General features: G+C 48.7%; 1 protein-coding gene across 1 annotated transcript in view; it reads right to left on the bottom strand.

Annotated features, from left to right (window-relative positions):
• Positions 1–12,641: 12,641 nt before the first annotated feature.
• Cdh13 (cadherin 13) overlaps positions 12,642–22,211 on the bottom strand; it is a 1,043,248-nt gene continuing 1,033,678 nt past the window's right edge. The window contains exons 13-14 of the mRNA XM_032888181.1: positions 21,284–21,505; positions 12,642–13,831 (exon numbers count right to left, since the gene is read on the bottom strand). Of these exons, the coding sequence (XP_032744072.1) occupies positions 13,824–13,831; positions 21,284–21,505 (230 nt within the window). The 3' untranslated portion in view covers positions 12,642–13,823. The remainder of the gene's footprint in view (positions 13,832–21,283; positions 21,506–22,211) is intronic.

Here is a 22,211-nt window from a genome sequence, read left to right as displayed (position 1 = left end):
AGATCCGGAACATTAAAGTTTGAGGGTACACTGGCAGGATGCCCCTTTTCACCAAGAACCCAGTTTTATATTTTAGAAGACATGGGCCAGGAGGATTCTGAATTGAGTTCAAGGCCTGCCTGTGTAAACCTAGCGAGACCCTGTTTCTCAGAACCAAAACAAAAACCTAACGAGCTAAAGGAGGTAATGAAATGTACCCAGGGGCTAAACACGTGCCCTGCATAAAGAGGCCAGCACCAAATAAACAAAACAAGCTCAGGTAATCTCCCTGCCACCTGGAGGGGGCGCAGCACAGCAGACCCAGCTTTGCGAGTGTTTTAGTGGGATGTAAGTACAGTCTGACCTGGCTTCTTTCTCTCAATGATATGACTGCCTGGTGCTAAGCTTGCAGGTTTCTATTTGTGTAGAAGAGAGGGCTGTGTCAGCAAACAGTGAACTGGGAGGCTTATGCCACAGGCGCGGACCCGAGTTGATAGGGCGCTGATGTTCAGATAGTACTTTCCAGGTTCCTTAGATGCGCTGAGTCATTTTTAGTGACATATGCCACTCACAGTGAAGGAAGCTGGGATAGAATACTGTGGTAATTTGAATAAAATGGCGCCATAGGCCCATAGGGACCGGAACTTCTATTAGGAGGTGTGGCCTTGTTGGAGTGGGTGGGGCTTGGTGGAAGGAGGTGTGTCACTAGTGGGCGGACTTTGAGGTCTCAGAAGTTCAAGGCTGGCCACTGTGTCGCTGTCATGTTCTGCTGCGTGGGGCTCTGGATGTAGAACTCTCAGCTCCTTCTCCAGCACCATGTCTGCCTGCACGCTGCCTACCATGATGATAACGGAGTAATCCTCTGAACTGTAAGCCAGTCCCTGTTAAATATTTTCCTTTATAAGAGTTGTGGTTATGGTGTCTCTTCACAGCAGTGAACAGAACAAAGGTGTTTTTTACACAAATGGACTGGGGAGGGATGTGTCTGAGTCTAGCAAACTAGTGAAGGCACTCGCTAGGATATAAGGTCTGGTTGTCCCTCTCTACCTTGGGGCTGTTACTGGGAGTTGAGCAACTTAAGGAAGGTTCTAGACAGGACAGGAGGAGTGGCTGATTCCCTCTGTAGAGCCAACACCGGTCAGAGTTCTCCATGTTCCTACCTTACAGTGAATTGTACAGACACATGGATGGCTACAGGCGGGGAAACAGTTTACCAAAGGAGAGAAACAGAGAACTCCAGAGTCCCCCAGCCCCAGGCTGAGGCCCAGCTCCAGAAGGGACCAGGTCTGGGACCTTCCCTAAGTTATTTACTTACTGTGTGTTCTTCTGAAGTCTGCTCCCTAAAGGTAGTGGCATCTGGGAAAGTTTCCAGAATTCTGCTTCCTGTTGAGTGAGGACCCTACCTTCCAGTCCCACAGATGGTCCCTGAACAAATTGTCTGCCTGATCCAGCAACTCACAAGCCTGATCTCAGAAGACTGTGTTTCCGGGTGAGGGTGGGATAACCCCACTTTGTTCCTGTGGAGGAAGACTAAGTCACATTAGCGTTGGTAACAAAGATGGGGCAGGCTTGGCCAGGGAGATGCGTGGTTCACTTGTCTTCCCCAGCTGTCATCTGACCTCATCTTCACCAGCCCTCTCCCCTTCAACCCCAACCTCAGTTCACACAGAGGACTCCCTCCCCATGTTGGAAAACAAAACTATTGCGTGTGTGGACGTACACAGGAATGCAGGTACCCCCAGAATCCAGAAGAGGGTAACTAACTCCCTGGAGCTGGAGTTACAGACAATTATGAGCAGCCCAATATGGTTGCTGGGATTCAGACTTGGGTCCTCTGCAAGGGCCGCAGGTGCTCTCTGCCGTGAGCCATTTCTGCAGCCTCGGCCTCCTTCTTTCTTTCCTTCCTCCTTTTCCTGGTAGGACACTGGCAGTTGTTGGCTTTGTTTGTTCCTCCTGGCTGAATTTTTCTTCATCTAAACAGCAAACTTGACACTCTGAGTGATGGCTTAATTTTCTTACGATTAGAGACAGATGCGGTTTCTAGCGAGTGAAACAGCTGCTTTTCACAAACCTCTCCACACTCCAAGCTGATGCGCTCTTTGTGGGAGGCCGACACGGAGCACACATGAGTTTGGTTCTGTTAATGAAGCTGTTGTGTATATGCAAAGACCCAGGTGTTGACCTCACCCAGCAGTTTGGATCAAACTTGTTTTTAAGCTTGCCTTTCATGCCGAAGTCAGGAAACTTCTAGCACCTTTAAAGCTTTTCCTAGATTAATTTTAAGTTGTAATTACCTTCCCCATGTTCGGGACAACTTGGGTTTACAAGAGCTTGCTATGAGGGCTTTTGGTTCATGGTAGGCCATTCCTCATACTCCTGTCTTGGATCTAATAAATAAAGGAGGACCCTAGTGTGTAGATTTTTTTTCCCTTCAGTAATGGGGATTGAAGCTAGAGGCCTTAGTATGACAGGCAAGTGCTGTACCACTGAGCTACATTCCCAATCCTCTTTGAAAAATATTACATTTGTTTAGGCTTTATTTTACATAACGTATATGGGTATTTTGTATACATATATGTCTGTGGCACCGCATGCATGCCGGTGCCTGTGGAGGGCAGAGACCGTGTCAGATCCTCTGTATGCTTGTCTTCGTGTAGGTGCCCAAGGAGGCAAGAGGTGCTGGATTTCCGGGGAGCTGGAGTTGCAGGTGGTTATGAGGCATTTGATTGGAGTGCCGGGAACCTGACTCAGGTCTTCTGTGCGAGCACTATGCTCTCTTAACCGGCAGCCATCTTTCTAGCCCTCTGGGTGTATCTCTGAGGTAGTGTCATAGGTTTAACCAGACGGACGACTGGCCGTGACCGTGGGCAACCCTGTCACTCTGAGGGTCCAGGACTGAATAAGGAGAAAGTGAACTGAGCTCTGTTCATTGCTCTCTGCTTCCTCACTGTGGATGCCCTGTGATCAGCTGCCTCGAGCTCCCGCTGTCACGCACCCCCCACCATCACGCACCCCCCACCATGATCAACTGTACCCTTAAACTGGGAACCCAAAGAAACCCTTTCTGCCCCAAGTTTCTTTTGTTGGGTAGTTTATCTCAGTAACAAGACAGATAACTGATCACAGGCTATAAGGGCTCATCTTCCTAGTACCCAGCGTGGCTCCTGCCCCTTCACGGACCGTCCCTAATCTTTCCAGGCTTCTCCAAGCTACTATTTCACCTCTCTTTCTCCCAGTGATGACTTGACATTCTGAGGAGAAAATCACCTGTGATCTTAGCCCTGACCCCATTCTGTTTGCCATCACTGGCTCCTCAGTAGGCAGTGCAGGGCTTTGCACAGTTGGGGTAGAGGTCTGCCAACCAATCGGCCAGCCAGCCAACCAGTCAAGTCTACCACATAACCAACCAATCACCCACCCAACCAGCCAGCCAGCCAGCCAGCCAGCCAGCCAGCCAGCCAGCCAGCCAACCAGCTGAACCCAGAAAAAAATCCAGAATAAAATGGAGGAGGAAGAGGAGGAGAAGGAAGAGGAAGAGGAGGAAGAGGAGAGGAAGAGAGGAAAGGGGGAAGGGGGAGGGGGAGGGACGGAAGCAGCAGCAGCAGTTGCCAATAGTAAACCGGGCCACTCCTGTCTCACCTTCCCAAGTGCTGAGATCAGAGGTGTGCATCGCCCCCGCTGGCCTTTCTTCTCGGAACGCAATTAAAGGCGACTGTCCGTTTCTCTCCCTTTTTGTTAATGTTTTGCTTCTCATTATATTTATTTTGATTTTGCAATCAAGTGATACTGGTTTTTCTCTTGCAGTAGTTTTAAAGTGAATATAAGTAAGATTATGAATCCATTTTCACTTTTTATTTATTTATTTAAAAAATACTTTTCTTTTTTTAAAATTTATTTATTTAATGTATATGAGTACACTGTCGCTGTCTTCAGACACACCAGAGGAGGGCATCGGATCTTATTACAGATGGTTGTGAGCCACCCTGTGGTTGCTGGGAATTGAACTCAGGACCTCTGGAAGAGCAGCCAGTGCTCTTAACCGCTGAGCCATCTCTCCAGCCCACTTTGTTGTATTTATTTGCGCGTACGTATGCATGTGTATGTGTGCACACGAGCCACGGTTTGAGGATAGAGCCCAAAGGGAACTCGGGGGAGTTCTCTTCTTCTGCCTGGTAGGTTCTGGTGATTGAACTCAGGTGGTCAGAGTTGGCAGCAAGCGCCTTTATCCCATGAGCCCCACAGACTTAAAATGGCAGTTTGAAAGTGTAGTTGGAACTGCTGGTACGCTGCCAGTTCAGGAAGGCAGACTGAGGTTGGTGAGAGGTGTACCGAATGTGGTTGAATCTTGAAGATCTTCTACAAACATTAACATTTAGAAAACTGTTTTAAGAGGTGACAGGTAGCCCTCGGGGACAGCTGTGTGTCCTTTGAAATAGCAACGCTTTTTGCAGTCTGTAAGGGGACAGCACAGGCAGTTGCAGGAGCTATAACATCTGCTTGCTTCCCCTTGGGGACAAACTCAGAGAAACATTGTGGAATTCTCGAAGGTACCAGATGCTTGTTCTTCAGGGAAGAATCTTGCCCCTGGAGGCTACCCTGCTGGCAGAGAAGAGGCCAGGGCAGGTCACCTGCACCCACCCACCCACCATAGACCTCTCTGCAGAGCAGAGGTCAGGTTGGTTAGAGGATAAACCGTCCAGCTGTGACAGATTTAATTTAGAAACAGTATCACCCCCGGACCCGTCCTCTGGGCTGGGAGGCCCCCATCAAAGCCAAGACGTGCTAGACTTTGCAGGGGGCTCTGTGACCTGGGTGTCTTGACTGGGGCCCGGGGGCAGGAGGAGGTCACAGCTTTGTGGCGGTTTGAAAAAGAACAGAAAATTGCTTTTCTGAGAAAGGACAGCAAGATCAGCAGTGTCCCCGATCAGCTCAAATTGGTTTGAAGTGTTAGTTTATGCTTCTTACTTTCCTTTGAGGCAATTTTCCAAATGAGCATCTTGGTGACTGGCTGCCAGGAAATCAACTTCCTTCTTGTTTACCCGAACCAGCAGTTTCCTGGAAACAGACTGTCTGGGACGCAGGGAACAGTTCCTGCAGCCCCTGACCTGTCAATTTGGGTTCCTTGAGTGTATCTTTCTCTGTCACAGCTTCCTCTGTCACTGTCACTGCAGGCAGGGCCGATGACCTTCAATTCATATGTTGTATGGAGACACTAACTCGTTCCTGCAGGTATCTCATGGAATTTAGCATAAAAAAAAATACCTGGGTGGAATTAGACACCACACCTAACAGGCATAAGACCAATTAGAGAGCCGGTTGTGGGTGGCACATGCTGGTAGGATTTGCTGAAAGAGGCAGAAGGAGGAGGATCACGAGTTCAAGACCGGCCTGGGCTATGCATTTGGGTGAGATGGGGTGGAGGGAGAGATGGTTTTGGGTTGCTTGGGGGGGGGTAGAGTGGAAACCTAGTGCAGCGGAAATCTCCTGGAAGCTATGGGTGATCTTGATGAGGACCCTGTAGTAATGGGGGATAGAGTCCAAGTGGCCATCTCTTGTATGCGTTCCGTGACTGAACTGTGTTGCGTTCAGTTGAGTTGTTGGTCAAAGGGGAGTGTCCCATGTAAGTCTCCATACAACCCAGGTTGCTGCCCAGACGTAAGGTTGCTTTCCAGAAACTGATGACAGGGCCCCATTGTTGAGGATGGCAGCCCCACAGCTTATTGAATGCTGAGAAGTTGAGCCGGTGCCTACATGGGGTCTTCACCACGATGTTCTGACTGAAGCATCAAGCACAGGGCCTACGAGGGTCTGCACCAGGTCCTCCTTATTTATAGGTGCTAGCTAAATATTGTTATGGGACTCCTGACTGCGACAGGGTCTCTGACTCTTGTGCCCGCTCATGGGACTCTCTTCGTCCTGTTGGATTGCCTTGTCCAACTCTTGATATGAGGGCTTTTGCTTCATCCCATTGTACTGAATTTTGTTCTGTTTGGTTGCTACCTCTTAGAAACCTATTCTTTTCAATGAGAGGAAGAAAGGGAGTGGATCCAGACAGGAGGAGAGGTGGGGAGGAACTGGGAGGAACAGTGTGAGGGGAAACCGTAATCAGGATATATTATGTGAGGAGAGAATCTATTTCAGAAAAAAAAAATCCAGATAGTGATGGTTTAACTCAGTGAGTCTCAGTGGCTTCATCTGTGTAGTGGGGATAATGTTTTAATGTCCCAGGAATTATGCAGATATGCAATGAGAAGTGTAATCTGTATATACATATAATGATATGTAGTGTTGGACGTGGGCTCATCGGGTAAGAGCACTGGTTGCTCTTCCAGAGGACCAGGGTTTGATTCCCAGCACCCACATGGCAGCTCACAACCATCTGTGACTCCAGTTCCAGGGCGTTAGTTGCCCTCTTCTGGCCTCTGGGGACACCAGGCACGCACACAGTACACAGATACACATGTAGGCAAGCAACCATACACATAAAAATAAAATGTAAGTTTTTTAAAAAATGTGTAATGTTTGGCATACAGAGGCACTTATAAAATATTACCCTATTCTCCTCTTTGCTAAAGATGTCTCCAAAGTACTCCTACTATTTATCTGTTTATCATCTTCATTACCTACTTACCTATCTACATATGTCTGTCTATCTCTACCTATCATCCGTCTGTCTCCATCTGTCCACCCACCCTCCCACCCACCTACTATCTATCTATCCCTGACCAAGACAGATTAAGGGAGAAAGGATATTTTTGAGAGGTCATTTCCTGTTCAGATCATGATGCTGTTATAGATAGACAGCTGCAGTTCTGGTGGGACACGGTCCAGGGAATGCGTGACACAGGAGCAGGAAGCTGTGTGACCACATTGCATTAGAACTCAGGAAGGAGGGTGTGAACAGGAGGTAGGTCTGCAAGGCCTCAAAGTCCGCCCTTGGTGACCCACCCACTTCCTCAGTCAGGCTCCATTTCCTACAGGTCCACAACTTTCCCAAGCAGCACTGTCAGCTGGTGACCAAGTGTTCAGGCATGTGAGCCCGGGGCTAACACTTAACATTACTCGAGGCTGAGACAGGAGCTCATGTAGGCAAGGATGACCTTGAACTGTTGGTCCTCATGGTCCTGTCTCCCAGGCGCTAAGCTTACAGGGGTGTGTCACTATGGCTGGCTGTTGTAATTGCTTTTCCTTAACAGAATTAGAGCTACAGATTTTTGTAAGTAGCGGGCCAGTCCGTTAGCAAGAAGTAGAAGGTTGAAAACTGTACAGTCATTAAGTGGAACCTGATGTTAAAAGTGTTTCCCTGTGAGGTTACGATTGTTTGTGTTACTGTCCGAGGAGGAGGGAAAATGGCTGTAACCATCTGTAATGGCTATTCCTGGTTGTCAACTTGACTATATCTGGAATGAACTACAATCCAGAACTGGAGGGCTCACCTATGATCCAGATCTTAAGGCTGGGAGATACAAGTTTCTGACCTGGATCTTGGCATGGAGATCTTGAGGCAAAGTGGCTATGAATCCCTGGAGACTAAGGCAGAGGGATCTCTGAGTTCAAGGTCAGACTGGGACAAAACAAGTCTAGGCTTGGTGGTGCACGCCTTTCTTTTTTTTTTTTTTTTTTTTTTTCGGAGCTGGGGGCCGAACCCAGGGCCTTGTGCTTGCTAGGCAAGCGCTCTACCACTGAGCTAAATCCCCAACCCCGGTGGTGCACACCTTTAACCTGGGCCATACCTTCTGCAGGGGACCACATAAGGACATTGGAAGAAGGAAGATTCGCTCTTCTTCCCTGGCTTGCATTTACTTGCCGGCATATCTGTTGGATCTACTAGCCTTGTGGGACTGAGCAACTGCTAGATCCTTGGACTTCCCATTCACAGCTGACCATTGTTGGGCAGTTGGACTACAGACTGTAAGTCATCACAACAAATTCCCTTACTACATAGAGACGACCCATAAGTTCTGTGACTCCAGAGAACCCTGACTAACACACCATCTCTGAAAGGCATAGCCAGAGGTCTCCATGGTGATGCTGCCCAATGGTGGCTTTGGAGTCAACAGAACGGTCAGCCTTTCTTTTTTGATGTGGTTGATCTGCCCATGCACACTTAAGGGAACTGTACCTACGGAGATCTCTCAGTTACATTTAAAAAACCAGAAACCGCTCAGGATTCAGTAGAAGTTCCTTAGTAGACTAAGGATTGTAGTAGCCAGGCACAGACCACTTGGGAACCTCATACTCAGATTCTCCCTCAGATTCCTCCCCCTCCTTCTCCACTCCTCCTCCTCTTCCTTTCTCTCTGTATCTCTCTGTCTCTCTTTCTGTCTCTGTCTCTCTGTCTCTGTCTCTCTCTGTCTCTCTCTCTCTCTCTCAATTTGGGAGTGGCTTCTGGATAATTGACATATGAATTAACCCAGCTGGGGCTGGAAACACGCCTCAGTGACAAAGAGTGCTCACTGCTCTTGCAAAGGACCTGAGTTCAGATCCCATCAAATGTGTTGGGTGTTCATAACCGCCTGTAGGGCTAGCTTCAAGGGATCTGCCACCCTCTTCTGATCTCTGCAAACACTTGCATGTGCACATATCAATAAACAAAATAAAAAGAAATCTCTAAAAAAAAAATCCATCGGAAGCCCTAATGTATTAATGAGCCATGGACTGTTCTAGAAAAGGTTGGGGATACCTTAGAAATTACAATGTTCTATATAGGAGACATTTCTAAGTTTCCAACACTAACTTAGCACAGCGTTATTACTTCTTAGCAGAAATTTTTCCTCAGGAACTTAATAGCAGAAGGGACTGTCACAGAGACATGCTTCACAGAGAAAGGTACCTCATAGTCCAAGCCACTGTCACTTCACTGTAAGACAGTTGTATTAGTGACTGCCACACAGCTATAAAAGCGCTCCACAGAATCCTCCAGGACAGACTTATCTTGGCTCCTGGCTGCTGGGGCATCCATCGCCATGAGGAGGGGGAGGGGGAGGGGGAGGGACAGAGTAGTCCATAGCATGGCAGGACATAGAGAGGAGACAAGAAGTATCTAGGAACCCAGACTTCCCCTCAGTGGCCTACTTTCAGTTAGGCACTTCTGCTGTTTCTAGAGACCCCTCTTACCCCCGACAGCCCTGAGAAAACAAGTGGGGACCAAGCGTTCAATTCTTGAGTAAAGAGGCATTTTATACCCAAGCCTTAATGCTGATGTAGATGGATGGGCACAGTGGCTAAGGCTTCAGACTGTGGTCTTCGGGCCTACAGGAACATTTGGTCACTGTCACCTCCACATGGGAAGCTGTAATACTGTGCTGTGGTGTGGTAGGGAAGATGTGAGTATTCCCGGCAGCCACTTACCTGGGTTGTGACTTCTCTATGAGGGTCTCAGTTAGGGTTTCCATTGCTATGAGCAGACACACCTTGACCCAGGCAACTCTTATAAAGGACAGCATTTCACTGGGGCTGGCTTACTGGTTCTGAAGTCTAGTCCATTATCATCAGGGCGGGAAAGCATGACATAGTGCGCATGGACAGGGTGCAGGAGTTCCTGAGAGTTTCACATCTTGTCCTGAAGACAGGCAGACTGGTTTCCAGGCAGCTAGGAGGAGGGTCTCAAAGCCCACCCCTACTACCTCCAACAAGGCCACACCTACTCCAACAGGGCCACACCTCCTCATAGTGCCACTCGCTGGGCCAAGCATATACAAACCATCACAGTATGCCTCCTTTCTCTTGGTTCGTAAGCTGCCTCATGTTGAAATATGCTGTGCAAATTGGATGAGCAGACTCGGTCGGGAGAGTGCTGACCTAGCAGGCACCAAGCCTTGGGGTCCCTTCCCAGCACTGTGTAAACTGGGCAGGATGGCACACATGTGATTTCCAGCATTCGAGAGGTGGAGGCAGGGTAAGCAGAGGTTCAACGTTGCCCTTGGGTGCATAGGGAGTTTGGGGTGAGCTGGGCTATTCGAGAGACCCTGTCTCCAAAACAAAACAAAACAACAGGTAGAAAGGACCTTCACAATGGTCTTCTTGTTGTATCTTCAGGGTGAGGTGTGCTGTATTTATTTTGTTTAAAGATTGACCTATCTCTGATTATCTGACTGTTTGAAATGATAGTTTGAGAGTCTTCCTGGAGCCATCGAATTCTCCCACTTTTCTAAGAAGAGTCAAAAATCTTATTGGACTTAATATATCTACCATGAAAATCAGGTGCCTTCTTCATTTGTGTGAGACACAGGGGTCTCTCGTCTGCCGGGAGCTTCACAAAGTAGGCTTTCTCAGCTGGCCTGCTTGCTTCCAAGAATCCACCTGATTCTGTTTCGCATCTCACCTTTGCTGGGATTATAGGTGTGGACCACCGTGCTTGGGTTTTTATATGGGTTCTGGGATCCAAACTCAAGACCTCAATCTTTCTAGGGAAGCACTTTATCAGTCGAACCATTCTACTGGCCCCTGGGCTTGACCTCTGTAGGTTGATGTCATTATGCAGGTGAGGGCAGGTACAGGATAGAACGGGGCCTGCCATTGGACAAGAAGGAAGGATGGGCAGCAGAAAAGTTTTGGAGAGGCAGAGGAGTGAGGAGGAGGCAGCTGAGAGAACATGGTGGCGGATGTTAAGATTCCTCTCTGCACATACTACAGGTTGTTATGACTATTCTTAAAGGATGGATGTGTACAAGATTTAGTGTTGTCTAGATGGGAAAATTATATCTTATCTAGGTGGGCGTTTTATAACCTTACCGATTAGTTGTAAGTTTATTCTGTGGATGTATTGTGGATTGAGTATTTAACATGTAACCCATCTTATTGTTGGGTTACAATTTGTCGAGCTCTTGATTTTACCGGGTGAGTGGCTGGAACCAGAGAGTTCCCGGCTGGCCAGGGCTGGCCAGGGTGACTAGCCACCAGAGCAGAGAGACTGCTGGTGATAGAAGATAGCTAGGCTAACGTGGCTTGGTGCCACACTGAAGCCAGCCGCTACTGAGATAAACTAAGGTTAGTTCTATATGGCCCTACCCTGTTAGAACTAATGCCAGGGAGCGGCCGCCCAGGTCCCAGAGTACCAGGGGCCCAGCATGGAGTGGCGATGCATGGGAACCGGTTGTGCTCCTTTTTAATCTTAGCACGACAGAACTCTTTCCTTCTGTGTCCTTAGCGAAGCTATAGTGTATATGACGAGAAAGGGGGAGGGGTCTTGTACTTGTTGCCTTGAGCAGGTCCATCAAGTCATACTGAAGGATGAGTTTTCTGACTGTTGCTTAGCCTGGGGCTCAGGCTGCCCTTTACCTGGTGCCTGAGATGCTCCTTGGTCTGTTCAAGGGTGAACATTCTCCCTTTTCCTGCCTTGCAGGAGGAGAGCATCGGGGTGCACCAGGGAGGCTCAGAAGAGAACCTCCTTGTACGGTGTGAGTGCGTGGGCTTAGATTCTTCCCAGCTGTGCGCCCGTGCACAACCATTATGTCAAGCTTACGCTGTGGCATCTTTTATCTTAAAGAAGCTCTCCGTGTCTGGGGACTGTGAAGAGATGGGTGACCTGCTTTCTGTGTTCGTCCAATTGAGGGCGGAGCCTGGGCCTAGAAGTCTTCAGTCACTTCATGGTTGACTGTGACAGGATTAAGCCATGTTCTTTGCTGGCATGGCAAACATGTCGCACACAATTTGTGCGCTGAGGCTTTTGGCTTTCAATTTGTGTGTGTGTGTGTGTGTGTGTGTGTGTGTGTGTGTGTGTGTGTGTCCACATGTGGAGGATAGCGAGTATCGAGCATTCTCTGTCATTCTCCCTGTGGTCCCTCGAGGCAGGGCACTCCATGGAACATGGGGCTGTATCTTGGTTAGGCTGGAACCCAGCAAGCCCTAGCGATCTTCTGCCTCAGTCCACCTCCCCCACCGAAAGCTGGGGCATTTGTGGGGACTCTTGGTTTGTGGTGGGTGCTGGAATCCAAGCTGTAGCCCTCATGTTTGGGAGCAAATGCTCCTCACTTAATCACTGAACTATCTCTCCAGCTGCCTCACTCCAGCTTTCTAGACCCACCCACCCAGCAGACAGACAGGGGAATCCCGAGTGGTCGAAAATGTGACTCCGGCATCAGACACATCAGAAACAGAGGAGAGCTACCGCCCAGCAGTTTTAACCACCGATACCCATTTATTTTAATGAAAAAAAAAAAAAAAAAAAACAAAACCAAAAAAAAAAAAAAAACAAAACCAAAAACCCTCTGCATTCTGTATGGTCCGAAATGGAAACGAGGAGCTGTATGCGGGCCTCTACCCATGTAATCTCACTACAACAAAGACGACATGTGACCCTACTGCTGGCAGAAGGCAAACTCAAAAGCACAAGGCCAACCCAGACTGCAGAGGAAAGCGTGTGTGTGTGTGTGTGTGTGTGTGTGTGTGTGTGTGTGTGTGTGTGTGTGTGTGTGTGTGTGTGTGCGCGCGGGGTTAAAACCTTTAGTAAGCAACAGCATTGAAATGTACCAAGACACTTACCTTACCCTAGCTCCTGCTGAGCCCGAAAGCCACAGGCTGGCACTAGCTTCATTCCACAGAGAACAATTTGGTTGTGAGCTTCGATGGCTCCCTTACGGTTTGTCAGCGGGAAGATAACCTTAGTGGGAGCCCTGATGTTCTTCTTAGCCTGACATGCTCACAGGACAAAACTCGACTCCTTTCCAGACATAATGAACAACTTTTTATTCTCAGCTTTGCGAACGACGACGGTAGTCACACGGAAGGGTACTTTAAAAACTACCTGGGCTTACTCTATTTTACGCCTGTATATAGGAAACAAACGGTGCGGATATGCGTGATGCGTGTGTGGGTAATATATGTGCATACAAGACCGTACCTGTTGGTCTCTTCATAGGTACGCCATGGTGACTTTTGTACTTGTACATATACCAAGGAGGGAGAGGGTCTCCACCATCTGTGTCACCACAAGGACTGTAGGACTGTGGGTCTGGGGTGGTACAGTGGCAGACTCTTGCCCATGGGAGAATAGTTCAGCCCTTAGCCTCTGATGGCAAGATGCCTCGCTCCCCACTTGGGGGGTCGGGACATCAAGCCATGGCATTTGGTGGTAGTGGGGCGTGGTGGCAGTCCTACCCAGCAGAGAAGACTTCTTTCCCTTGCCCTTCCCCCACCCCCACCCCCTGGACCTGCCTGGCTGGTCGGTCAGCATTCATTCAGTGTTTAGACTGAGCAGGCCCTTGCTATACAAGTGAGTGACAGCTCAGTGGGCTGATCTTGACCGGAGGGCGGAGCTGTCTGAGCCTCCGCCTCCTCTGTCTCTTTCCTGCAGTCTTCTACACAAATACTGGGTCTATACACAGACAGATACCCATTCATGTACAGGTAGGAACCCACCGCGCAGCTGCAATGGGCCCATACACAGACTGATACCCATCCACGTACAGGTAGGAACCCACTGCGCAGCTGCAGTGGGCCTACACACAGACCGATACCCATCCACCTACAGGTAGGAACCCACTGCGCAGCTGCAATGGGCGGAGCACTGGCTAGCAACGCACCCGACACATCAGAAAGAATAGTCATTGTTCTTGCTCCTTAAGGTCTAGTGACACGCATGATCTTTAAACATTCAGGGCAAATCCAGAGGGTTCCGTTACTCAGAGGAGGAAGGAAGATGCTGTCAATTGGTGAGGTACAGATTAAACGAAACTGCAAAGAAAACGGAGGGCGTGGGGCAGTTGAGGCCTGGTTGTGAAGTTTGAGAGCTGTAAACGGCAATCTTCGGATTTGGATAGACTTTTTTTTTTTCCTGTTTTTTTTTCTTTTTCTTTTTCCTGTTGCTATGGCAACCGGGGAGTCAAGCTTCAGATGTGTCGTTCTCACAGACCTGAGTGGAGAAGGTACAGAATTAGGTCGGGAATATCACAACTCACTTCAAAACACTCAACTAGACCAGACCAGTGATTGACAGGCTCCAACAGGCACCGCACTCCTTTGAACATTATCTCTTTCTTTGCGTGGCATTTGAAGACGGGATTATCTTGCTGGCTACATCTACTGAAGTTGAACTCGGGACTGTGAGTATAGACCAAGCACTCCTTGGCATTTGAAGCCCAGCGCCCCCCTCAATAAACACAAAAGTTGGCTCTGAAAGTGCTGATGTTCCAGGCGTCAAACTTCCTCCCTGAGACCAACAGCAGCTGTCAACACAGGTCCAGATGATCATTAGCACAGATGTACTGGGCTAGGAATACACTGAATGGAGCCCAGAGCCCAATCAATGAGCATCCCCTGTAGACACACCTCTTTCTCTCTCCATCCATCCACCTGTCTGTCTGTCTGTCCGTCCATCTGTCTATCTATCCATCCATCCATCCATGTCATCTATCTGTCTATCATCTGTCATCTAATAGGTTTCCTACCTATTAACCATCTATCCATCTATTTATCTATCAGACCTCTTTCTATCATCAATCAGACAGATCTATTATCAATCAATCAATCAGACATCTGTCTATCTACCTAACATCTATCTTCAATCAATTATCTGTCTGTCTTCAAGGAACCAGACAGACATCCTTATATCTATATCTAATCTATATATCATCTATCATCTCTCTCTTTCATCTCTTTCTATCAGTCTATCAATCAATCATCTATCTAATCTCTCCATCTTTTAACTGTCTGCTTACCTACTTATTATTTATCCACCAATCATCCATCTGAATACATATATATTTATATATATATGTATATATAATATATGTATATATATTCTGCCACAGAGAGAAAGACTCATTGGTAGTTCTTGAAACACCAGATTAATTTCCCATTGCTGACAAAACTAGTAACCACAGTCTCATGAACCTCGAATCACACACACATGGATTCCCCCACAATTCTGGAAGCCACAAATGTGAAACAAGTCTCATGGATTTAATGCCGATGTGTGGGCAGGCCTGCACTCCTCCCCAGGGCTCTAGAAAATGAGTCACCTCCTCGCTAGCGTACAGTCTAGAGGCAGATGTGTTCTGTGACTCCTCGAGGTTCAAAGCCGGCGATGCGGCGTCTTGTCTCCCTGCCTCTGCCTCCCTGTTAGCATCCTCCTATGGCTGCTTCTCAGCCCCCTTGTAAAGACTGTGAAGCTACGTCAGGCTGCTCCTACTCATGCAGGGTCATCTTCCCAACCCAAGACGCATGACCTAATCGTGTCAGTGAGATGTCCTTGCCAAGTGAGGTGGCTTGTTCATTAGCTCCGGGGAACGGGATGAGGACATCTTTGGATGCCCTACTCAGCCATCCACATGTGTGCTGCCCCATTGTCCAAAGGAAATGAGACCTCCTGTGGGCTGTGAGGACACGCCATAAAGCGGTACCCACCGATGGTGTGTTTAATAGGCCAGCATCCCAGTTCCTGTTCATGCTCCTATGTCACGCCACCCACGAGGGCGCTCTCTACTCATCTCAGCTTTGTAAACAGGGAGGAGCTTTGTCCCTAGGATGCCCAGATCCAGTTCTTTCTGCTAGTTCTCTGTCTGCAAGCATTCCTGTGTCCATGCAACTCTGGCAAGAGTTGTGTTGACTCCAGCCCAGATGGAGGACTCACCAGGCCCAGCAGACTGTCGTGCTTAGAGGTCAATGCCAAAGCCCTCTCCTTCTTGGGCTTCTGTTATAGAGGAGAGAAGCAGACCCATCCATGGGCCATCACTCATTTGGGTTTGGTCAGCTCTTTCAGAGATGCCCTGGGCTCACCTCCAACCAGGGCTCACCAAAGACAGCACAATCCGCCCAGCGCTTCACCCTGAGGAGGACTCCTCCTCCTTATAGCGTGCAGGCCCGCTGCCGGGTGATTAAGCTGTTCTTGCAGAGCTGTAGTAAGTTGTCCTTTACACTCGTGGTAGTTTCGAGGCAGCGTGTCACATAGCCCAGGCTGGCATGGAACCTACGGCGGAGCCCAAGGTGGCCTTCGTTCCCTCAGCCTTTCAAGGGCTGGGGTAACAGGTGTGAGCCGCCATGACCAGCTCAGATTGGGTACGTAAGTAGTCTTTTTAGTGTGTGTACGTTTGTGCACTTGTGTGTACGCATATGTGTATATCTATTTGTATATGTGTATGTGTGTACAAGAATATATATTTGCATGTGTGTGTATGTGTGTGCGTGTATGTGTGTGTGTGTATGTGTGTGTGTGTGCATGCAAGTGCAAGGTTGGGTGTCATCCTGAATCACTCTTCACCTCATTTTAAGAGCTAGGGACTCTCACTGACCCTAGTCATACAGATTCGATTAGATTAACTGGTCAGTGAGCTCCCCCAGACCCTCCTGTACCTGCTCCCCAGCGAGGGATAAAGGCATGTACCACCAGGATGAAGGCGTGTACCACTAGTGTTTATGGGGGTGGATTTGAACTCAGATCCTCATGCTTGTGCAGCAAACACTTGTGGGCTAAGCCATCCCTCTAGACCCTGTCCCTTTTAGGTTTTCAAATGATCAAAAGTCACTCATCCTTCTAGCTCCTGCCATGCTCCCAATATCCATGCTTGCTGAGGGCCAGCTACAGGTTCCTCGTCTTTGGTGCTCACGCGTGACATTTGGGGCCAGGCAGCAGATGCCATCGTCTCATGCTCTGGAGGACCTTTAGCCCTGTCCCCGGCCTCTCTCCACTAGATGCCACTAGCAGCATCTTCTCCGCCATGACAACGAGAAGCTAAGCTGTTCCTTAGGGGACAACTTGGTTAAAATAATAAAAGAAAGGGGGGCTGAATAAAACTCATTAAATTAGCCTGCAGCCCTTTGTTTTTAAATGACAGTCTGGAATCCCTGCTTTAAGTCAATTTAGATGATCATGTAAATGATCCCAGCTCTCGGGGCTGCAGAGATGATTCCATGGGGTAATTTATATAATTTATGCAAAGCCTCTTGCTGCCGTGTGCGCGTGCATGTGTGCGTGTGCATGACAAAGAAATCCCTCGAGGGTCAGCTATCCGGGTCCCTAAAGTCAAGTGGCCTTAGAGAACCACAGTGTCTCTGCAAAGCCTGCCAGCAGAGGGCAGCCTTTCTGTGTGGCCTCCGTAATTCAGGGTCCTCCCTGTGCCCACGGCACATCCCACAACAGAAGGGGGAGAGGTGTAAATGCACTCCAGGGAATTCTAGAGAAAGGCAGAGTTGTCATTGGGTGAGCCCTGGACTCAAGGGAGGGATCAAGAGTAAGGAGAGCGTCCTCTGCTACAGTGTGGCTGGCAGCTGGATACAGCCGCCAGCATTCACTTAAACCAGATGTTAGAAAGTGGGAATACCACCATTAAATAAAAAAAAAAAAAAAAAAAAAAAGACTGTCTTTGGCTCATCTTTAAACTTTCTAAAAAAGAAATTGTTTTTTTTTTTTAAGAAAAATATTTGATTTTAGTGTAATTGTGTGTGCATGTGTGCATTCATGTGTGTGTGTCTATGTGTACCTGCGTGTATGTGTATGTATATATGTGTTCGTGTGTGTGTGTTCATGTATGTGTGCATGTGTGTATCTGCATGTGTACCTGCATGTATACATGTGTGTATGTCTGTGTGTGTGTGTGTACACACATGCATATGTGGACGTTAGAGGTCAGCTTGTTGGACTTGATTCTCTCCTTCCACTATGTGGGTCTTGAGGAATCAACTCATCTAATCAGGCTTGGTGACAAGTGCCTTTACCAGAGGAACCATAAGACACAAATAAAACAGCTCCTACCATAGGCTTACTTGCCCTTCCCTCAAACCTTTCAAGTCTCGGGACTGAGAATCTAATATCTGTGCTTTTGGGAAAAGCCACTCTCCCTATGTCTTGCCAAATATAGTGTCTTGAACTCTTGTTATCTGGCTTCTGTTCTTTGGATGTTTAACTGAGATTCCTGTTTTATCCCTGGTTTAATCCTGGAAATGTCTCAAGTACCTCCCAGGAAGGTCGTTGTCATAAAAACCTTCCTCAGGGTTGTGTTGTGGTTTACTACGCACCCGCATGGACTTGAACTCTCACAGCACCATCAGCCCAAAAACCTTCACACACGTATCCTGAAACTCACTTTCCTCCTCCCACTTCTTACTGAAGAGTCAACCCGGGGAGACAGCGCGTGACCACAGTGTGGATGGAACGAGGGCTGTCAGGAAGCCCAGGAGCCTCTGTGATGAGACAGTCCACTCCATTCGAACCGTGTGTTCACTATCTGCCACTCTGCGAGCTTTGGATGTAAGTGGATTTCCGAGCCACACCACCAGCATTGGGCTTTCAAATGAAGTAGGGTCAGGGTATGTAGGTCAGGGTATGTATGGGTAGAGACGTATTAAATAGATTCCTTGACATCAGGCGTGCAGTTGGTGTGAGATCCACGCCCATCTCTGCAGCTGATACTACACAAGGGTGACCTGCAGGCTAATGGTAGCCATCAGCAAATCAGGCACCTGTACACAGGCACTGGGGGTGTCTGCTCATGAAGGAGATTGTCCAGATCCCCAGAATCAGGGCTAAGACCGTCAGCAAAGCAAGGGACAAGCAAGTGCGTTACTATACATCCATAGTAGCTGACCTGCTCCCCTCCGTCCTTGCTCTCTGGTGTCCCTGCTCATACAAAGCTGGATGAATTCTTAGTCTTTTCTAACTTCTCCACCTCCGTCTCAGGACCGCCCTCAGCCCTTTATGTGTTGATTGACAGAGACGATTTAGGAGAGCATCCATCTCGCCATCAAATCCTCACAGAGGCTTGGAGTCAGGAAGACAGCAAGTTCATCACGGCCACAAGCGAAGACGAAAGGACCAAGCTGAGGATGAGGGGCAGGAATGGAGCTGGAGGAATTGGAAGGAGCCTTGAGGGTTGTGGGTGGTGGTGGCATAGTCACCAGTGGTGGGTGGGAGAAGGGATGACTTGTCTCTGGGACAAGTGACACACCATCAGGATCTCTCTCCCGAGCTCTACCCACAGAACTCTGGTCTCCCACAGAGCTTCATACACTTCAAATGTCGGATGTCAAAATGTCTGACTCCTATGGACCCGCCCACCCTGCCGCCAGGATGTACCCTCACTGTGTTCCCTCTATCAAATTTTCATTCCGTGAGCACACCGATAATTTCTCAAAATTTAAACGCCAGGGCTCCAGAGCCTTGTGGGTGGCAGAAGCCAATGTGAACCGGACCAACATCCCCCATATGAAGAGTCTGGCAGTACCCTTCATCCTCTGACTCATGTCACTCGGCTGTGGTGGTTTGAATAGGATGGACCCCGTAGACTCATGGCCCATAGGGAGTGGCACTATTAGGATGTGTGGCCTTGTTGGAGTAGGCGTGGCCTTGAAGGAAGTGTGCTCCGGTGGGGGCAGGTTTTGAGGTCTGTGTGTTTAAGCTAGATGTAGTGTAGCACACAGTCTCCTACTGGCTGCAGATCAAGATGTAGAACTCTCGGTTCCTTCTCCAGCACCAGGTCAGCCTGCAAGCCGCTGCGTTTCCTGCCATGACGATAATGGCCTGAACCTCTGAAACTGTAAGCCAGCCCCAGTTAGATATTTTCCTGTCGAAGAGTTGCTTTGGTCATGGTATCTCCTCACAGTAATAAATAAAACTCCAACTAAGACATCGGCCTGGTAAATCTTGCTCAAAGTGATGTGTAATTGTATCAGAGTTATACAGGTAATAACTATTTCATAGTTATTAAAGGGAAGCATGAGGTATAAATACTATTTTCTCCCTTCCTTGTTATTTTTTAGAAGCAGAGTCTCACTGTGTGACCTTGGCTGGCCTGGAACTTACTATGTAGACTATGCTGGTCTTGAATTTATATGATCCACCTGCCCCTGCCTTCTGAGTGCTGGGATTAAAGGCTAGATACCAACATTAAATCTACTGAGTACTGGGAGACAGACTGGCCCAAGGCTTTCTCAGAACCCTTGATAAAAGAACAAAGGGAACACCAACTTTCTGTCCTTGCTCAGGGGCAGACTTGGTAAGGATCTACCTGGGGCTGGGGCTGGGGCTGGGGCTGGGGCTGGGGCTGGGGCCTCAGAAGTTAAGTTTCTGTTCTTGGGAACTTGGTTTTCTTTTCTGAAGGGCTGTGGTCATCTGAAGAGTTATGGTTATCTGAAGGTCTATGGTTATCTGAAGAGTTATGGTTATCTGAAGGGCTATGGTCATCTGAAGGACTATGGTTATCTGAAGGACTGTGGTTATCTGAAAGGCTATGGTTATCTGAAGGACTATGGTTATCTGAAGGACTGTGGTTATCTGAAAGGCTATGGTTATCTGAAGGGCTATGGTTATCTGAAGAGTTATGGTCATCTGAAGGGCTATGGTCATCTGAAGGGCTATGGTCATCTGAAGGGCTATGGTTATCAGTCCTAAGGGCTGAGTCTGATGTTTCTTGTGTTTTCTTTGCCAGCATTATCTGGTTTAGATCTCCGGGGGCCTTGCACATAGCACATAAGATACTGTAGTTAATAAACTTGCATGGCACAGGCAATCTCCTGGTCCCAGCGTTATCCCCTCTATTCCTCATTCCTGGTCCTCTCCCTCCACACCTCACATTCAGGGCCCTTATTCCCGTGGGTTTGGGTCAAGCAAAGGATTAAGCACCGTCATGCTTAGGCAAAACATATTTTCCTGTAGCCCAACTTTCATCTCTGTCTGCCGGAAACTTTTAGAAGTGTTTTGTGTGAGTTGCCTTTCTCCTCACTGGGACCAAAATACCTCCTAGAAACAACTCAGGGAGGGAGGGACTCACAGTTCAGGGGATGTCGACTACCAGGGAAGGCATGACCCAGGGCTCAGCCTGCAGCAGCATCACTGAGGCACTGTTACAAGGGGGTCAACCAGGAAGCAGGGAGCTCTTGCTGGGAGCAGAGACAGTGTATAACCCCCAAGCTCAGCCCCCCTCCCAACGACCCATTTCTTTCAGATAGGTCCCACTTCCTCAAACAGTAGTGACAAATGGGGACCAAGTGCTCAGACACATGAGCCTGCGCAGGACATTTGGCATCCAAAGCAGGACGGGAGTTGCTTGTGCTTGTAGAAGACCAGTTGGCCAATTTTGGTGCATTTAGTTCCAAGCGAGTAGCATCAATAGGAGGTTTTGCTTGTCGCCCGGTTTACAAAATAGCAGAGCCTTTTTCAACATCACCGTCGGTTGGCAGGAGACCACCCAGATGCCTTTAAACATTGGCTGGAACAGTTTTACGTGTAAGAGTTCTAACCACACGGACACCAGCTAAAGATGAGGGAGACAGACTTCCTTGGGAAGACTTATGGGAGCGCCAGGCGCTGTGCGGTGAGGCTCGTGGGTGATGCGCATGCGCACGCAAGCATGCTGGAGCCAAGCCGACTTACCTGACAATAAGCTGAGGAGAGAGAAGAGCAGCAGCAAGCTGAGGCTGAGGTGCAAGGTCCCCGCCGCATTGCAGTCCACTTTGGAGTTCTTGCAAGAGCACACCTGCACCCTGAGGTCCGTGATGTTCGTCATGGGTGGCTTCCCTGAATCCGTCACCATGATGGGCAGGTTGTAGTTCGCCTTGTTCAGATTCTGAAGAAGGCTCACGAGGGCGTGGGTGTCTGTAAGACAGGAAGCCCTTGTGAGAGAGAAGCCCTCTGCCAGAGGCAGAGTGAGGTTCTGGGGCCTTGGTGTGCACAGAAGCCACTGTGGGCAAATAACGTTTAGTTATAGGTGTGTCAGAATGAAACCTCTGAACATCAAGTAAGACACGCCCGGTGCTGTAACAACAGACACTAGATTTTCGTAAATAGAAATTTCTGTGCTCCTGTACAATATTACAGTCTCACCCACCACTGCCCCATTCCGTCACTGGTGCAAAAGGTGAACTCTGGCATTGAGAGCAGAGGTTCATCACTGAAGGCAAGGCAAACTCAGTTCACACTGGGGAGGAAGTGGGTGGGATACCAGGAATCAAAAATGCTTCATAATTAGGAAGGCTGGTGGACAATGGTGGGTCAGGCTTTCAATTCTACCCGTGTGGAAAGGCATGGGGAGAGAGGTTGCTTGTGACAGCCATCTTGAGCGAGGAGCCCATGGCAACAGTATCAAAGCCAAGGATGAAGACCAGGGCCACCAGCAGGGCTGGGTCAAGTAGGAGGATTCTGTAGTGTGGGGGAGGGTGGGCTATGAACTGCAGACTCTCTGATGGAAGGAGGCGGGCCAGAGACCTCCTCACAAAGTGCTGCCGAGAGTCAGAGGGAGCGGAGCCCCCATCAGAGACAGTGGAGCCGGGAGAGGCTTGAGAAGCAGGAAGCCCCACTTGCC

Source organism: Rattus rattus, chromosome 17 (genome assembly GCF_011064425.1).
Source record: "Rattus rattus isolate New Zealand chromosome 17, Rrattus_CSIRO_v1, whole genome shotgun sequence".
In the NCBI taxonomy this organism is placed as follows: Eukaryota; Metazoa; Chordata; class Mammalia; order Rodentia; family Muridae; genus Rattus; species Rattus rattus.
The sequence above is the reverse complement of the archived record's forward strand: the minus strand, read 5'-3'. Positions and strand labels throughout refer to the sequence as shown.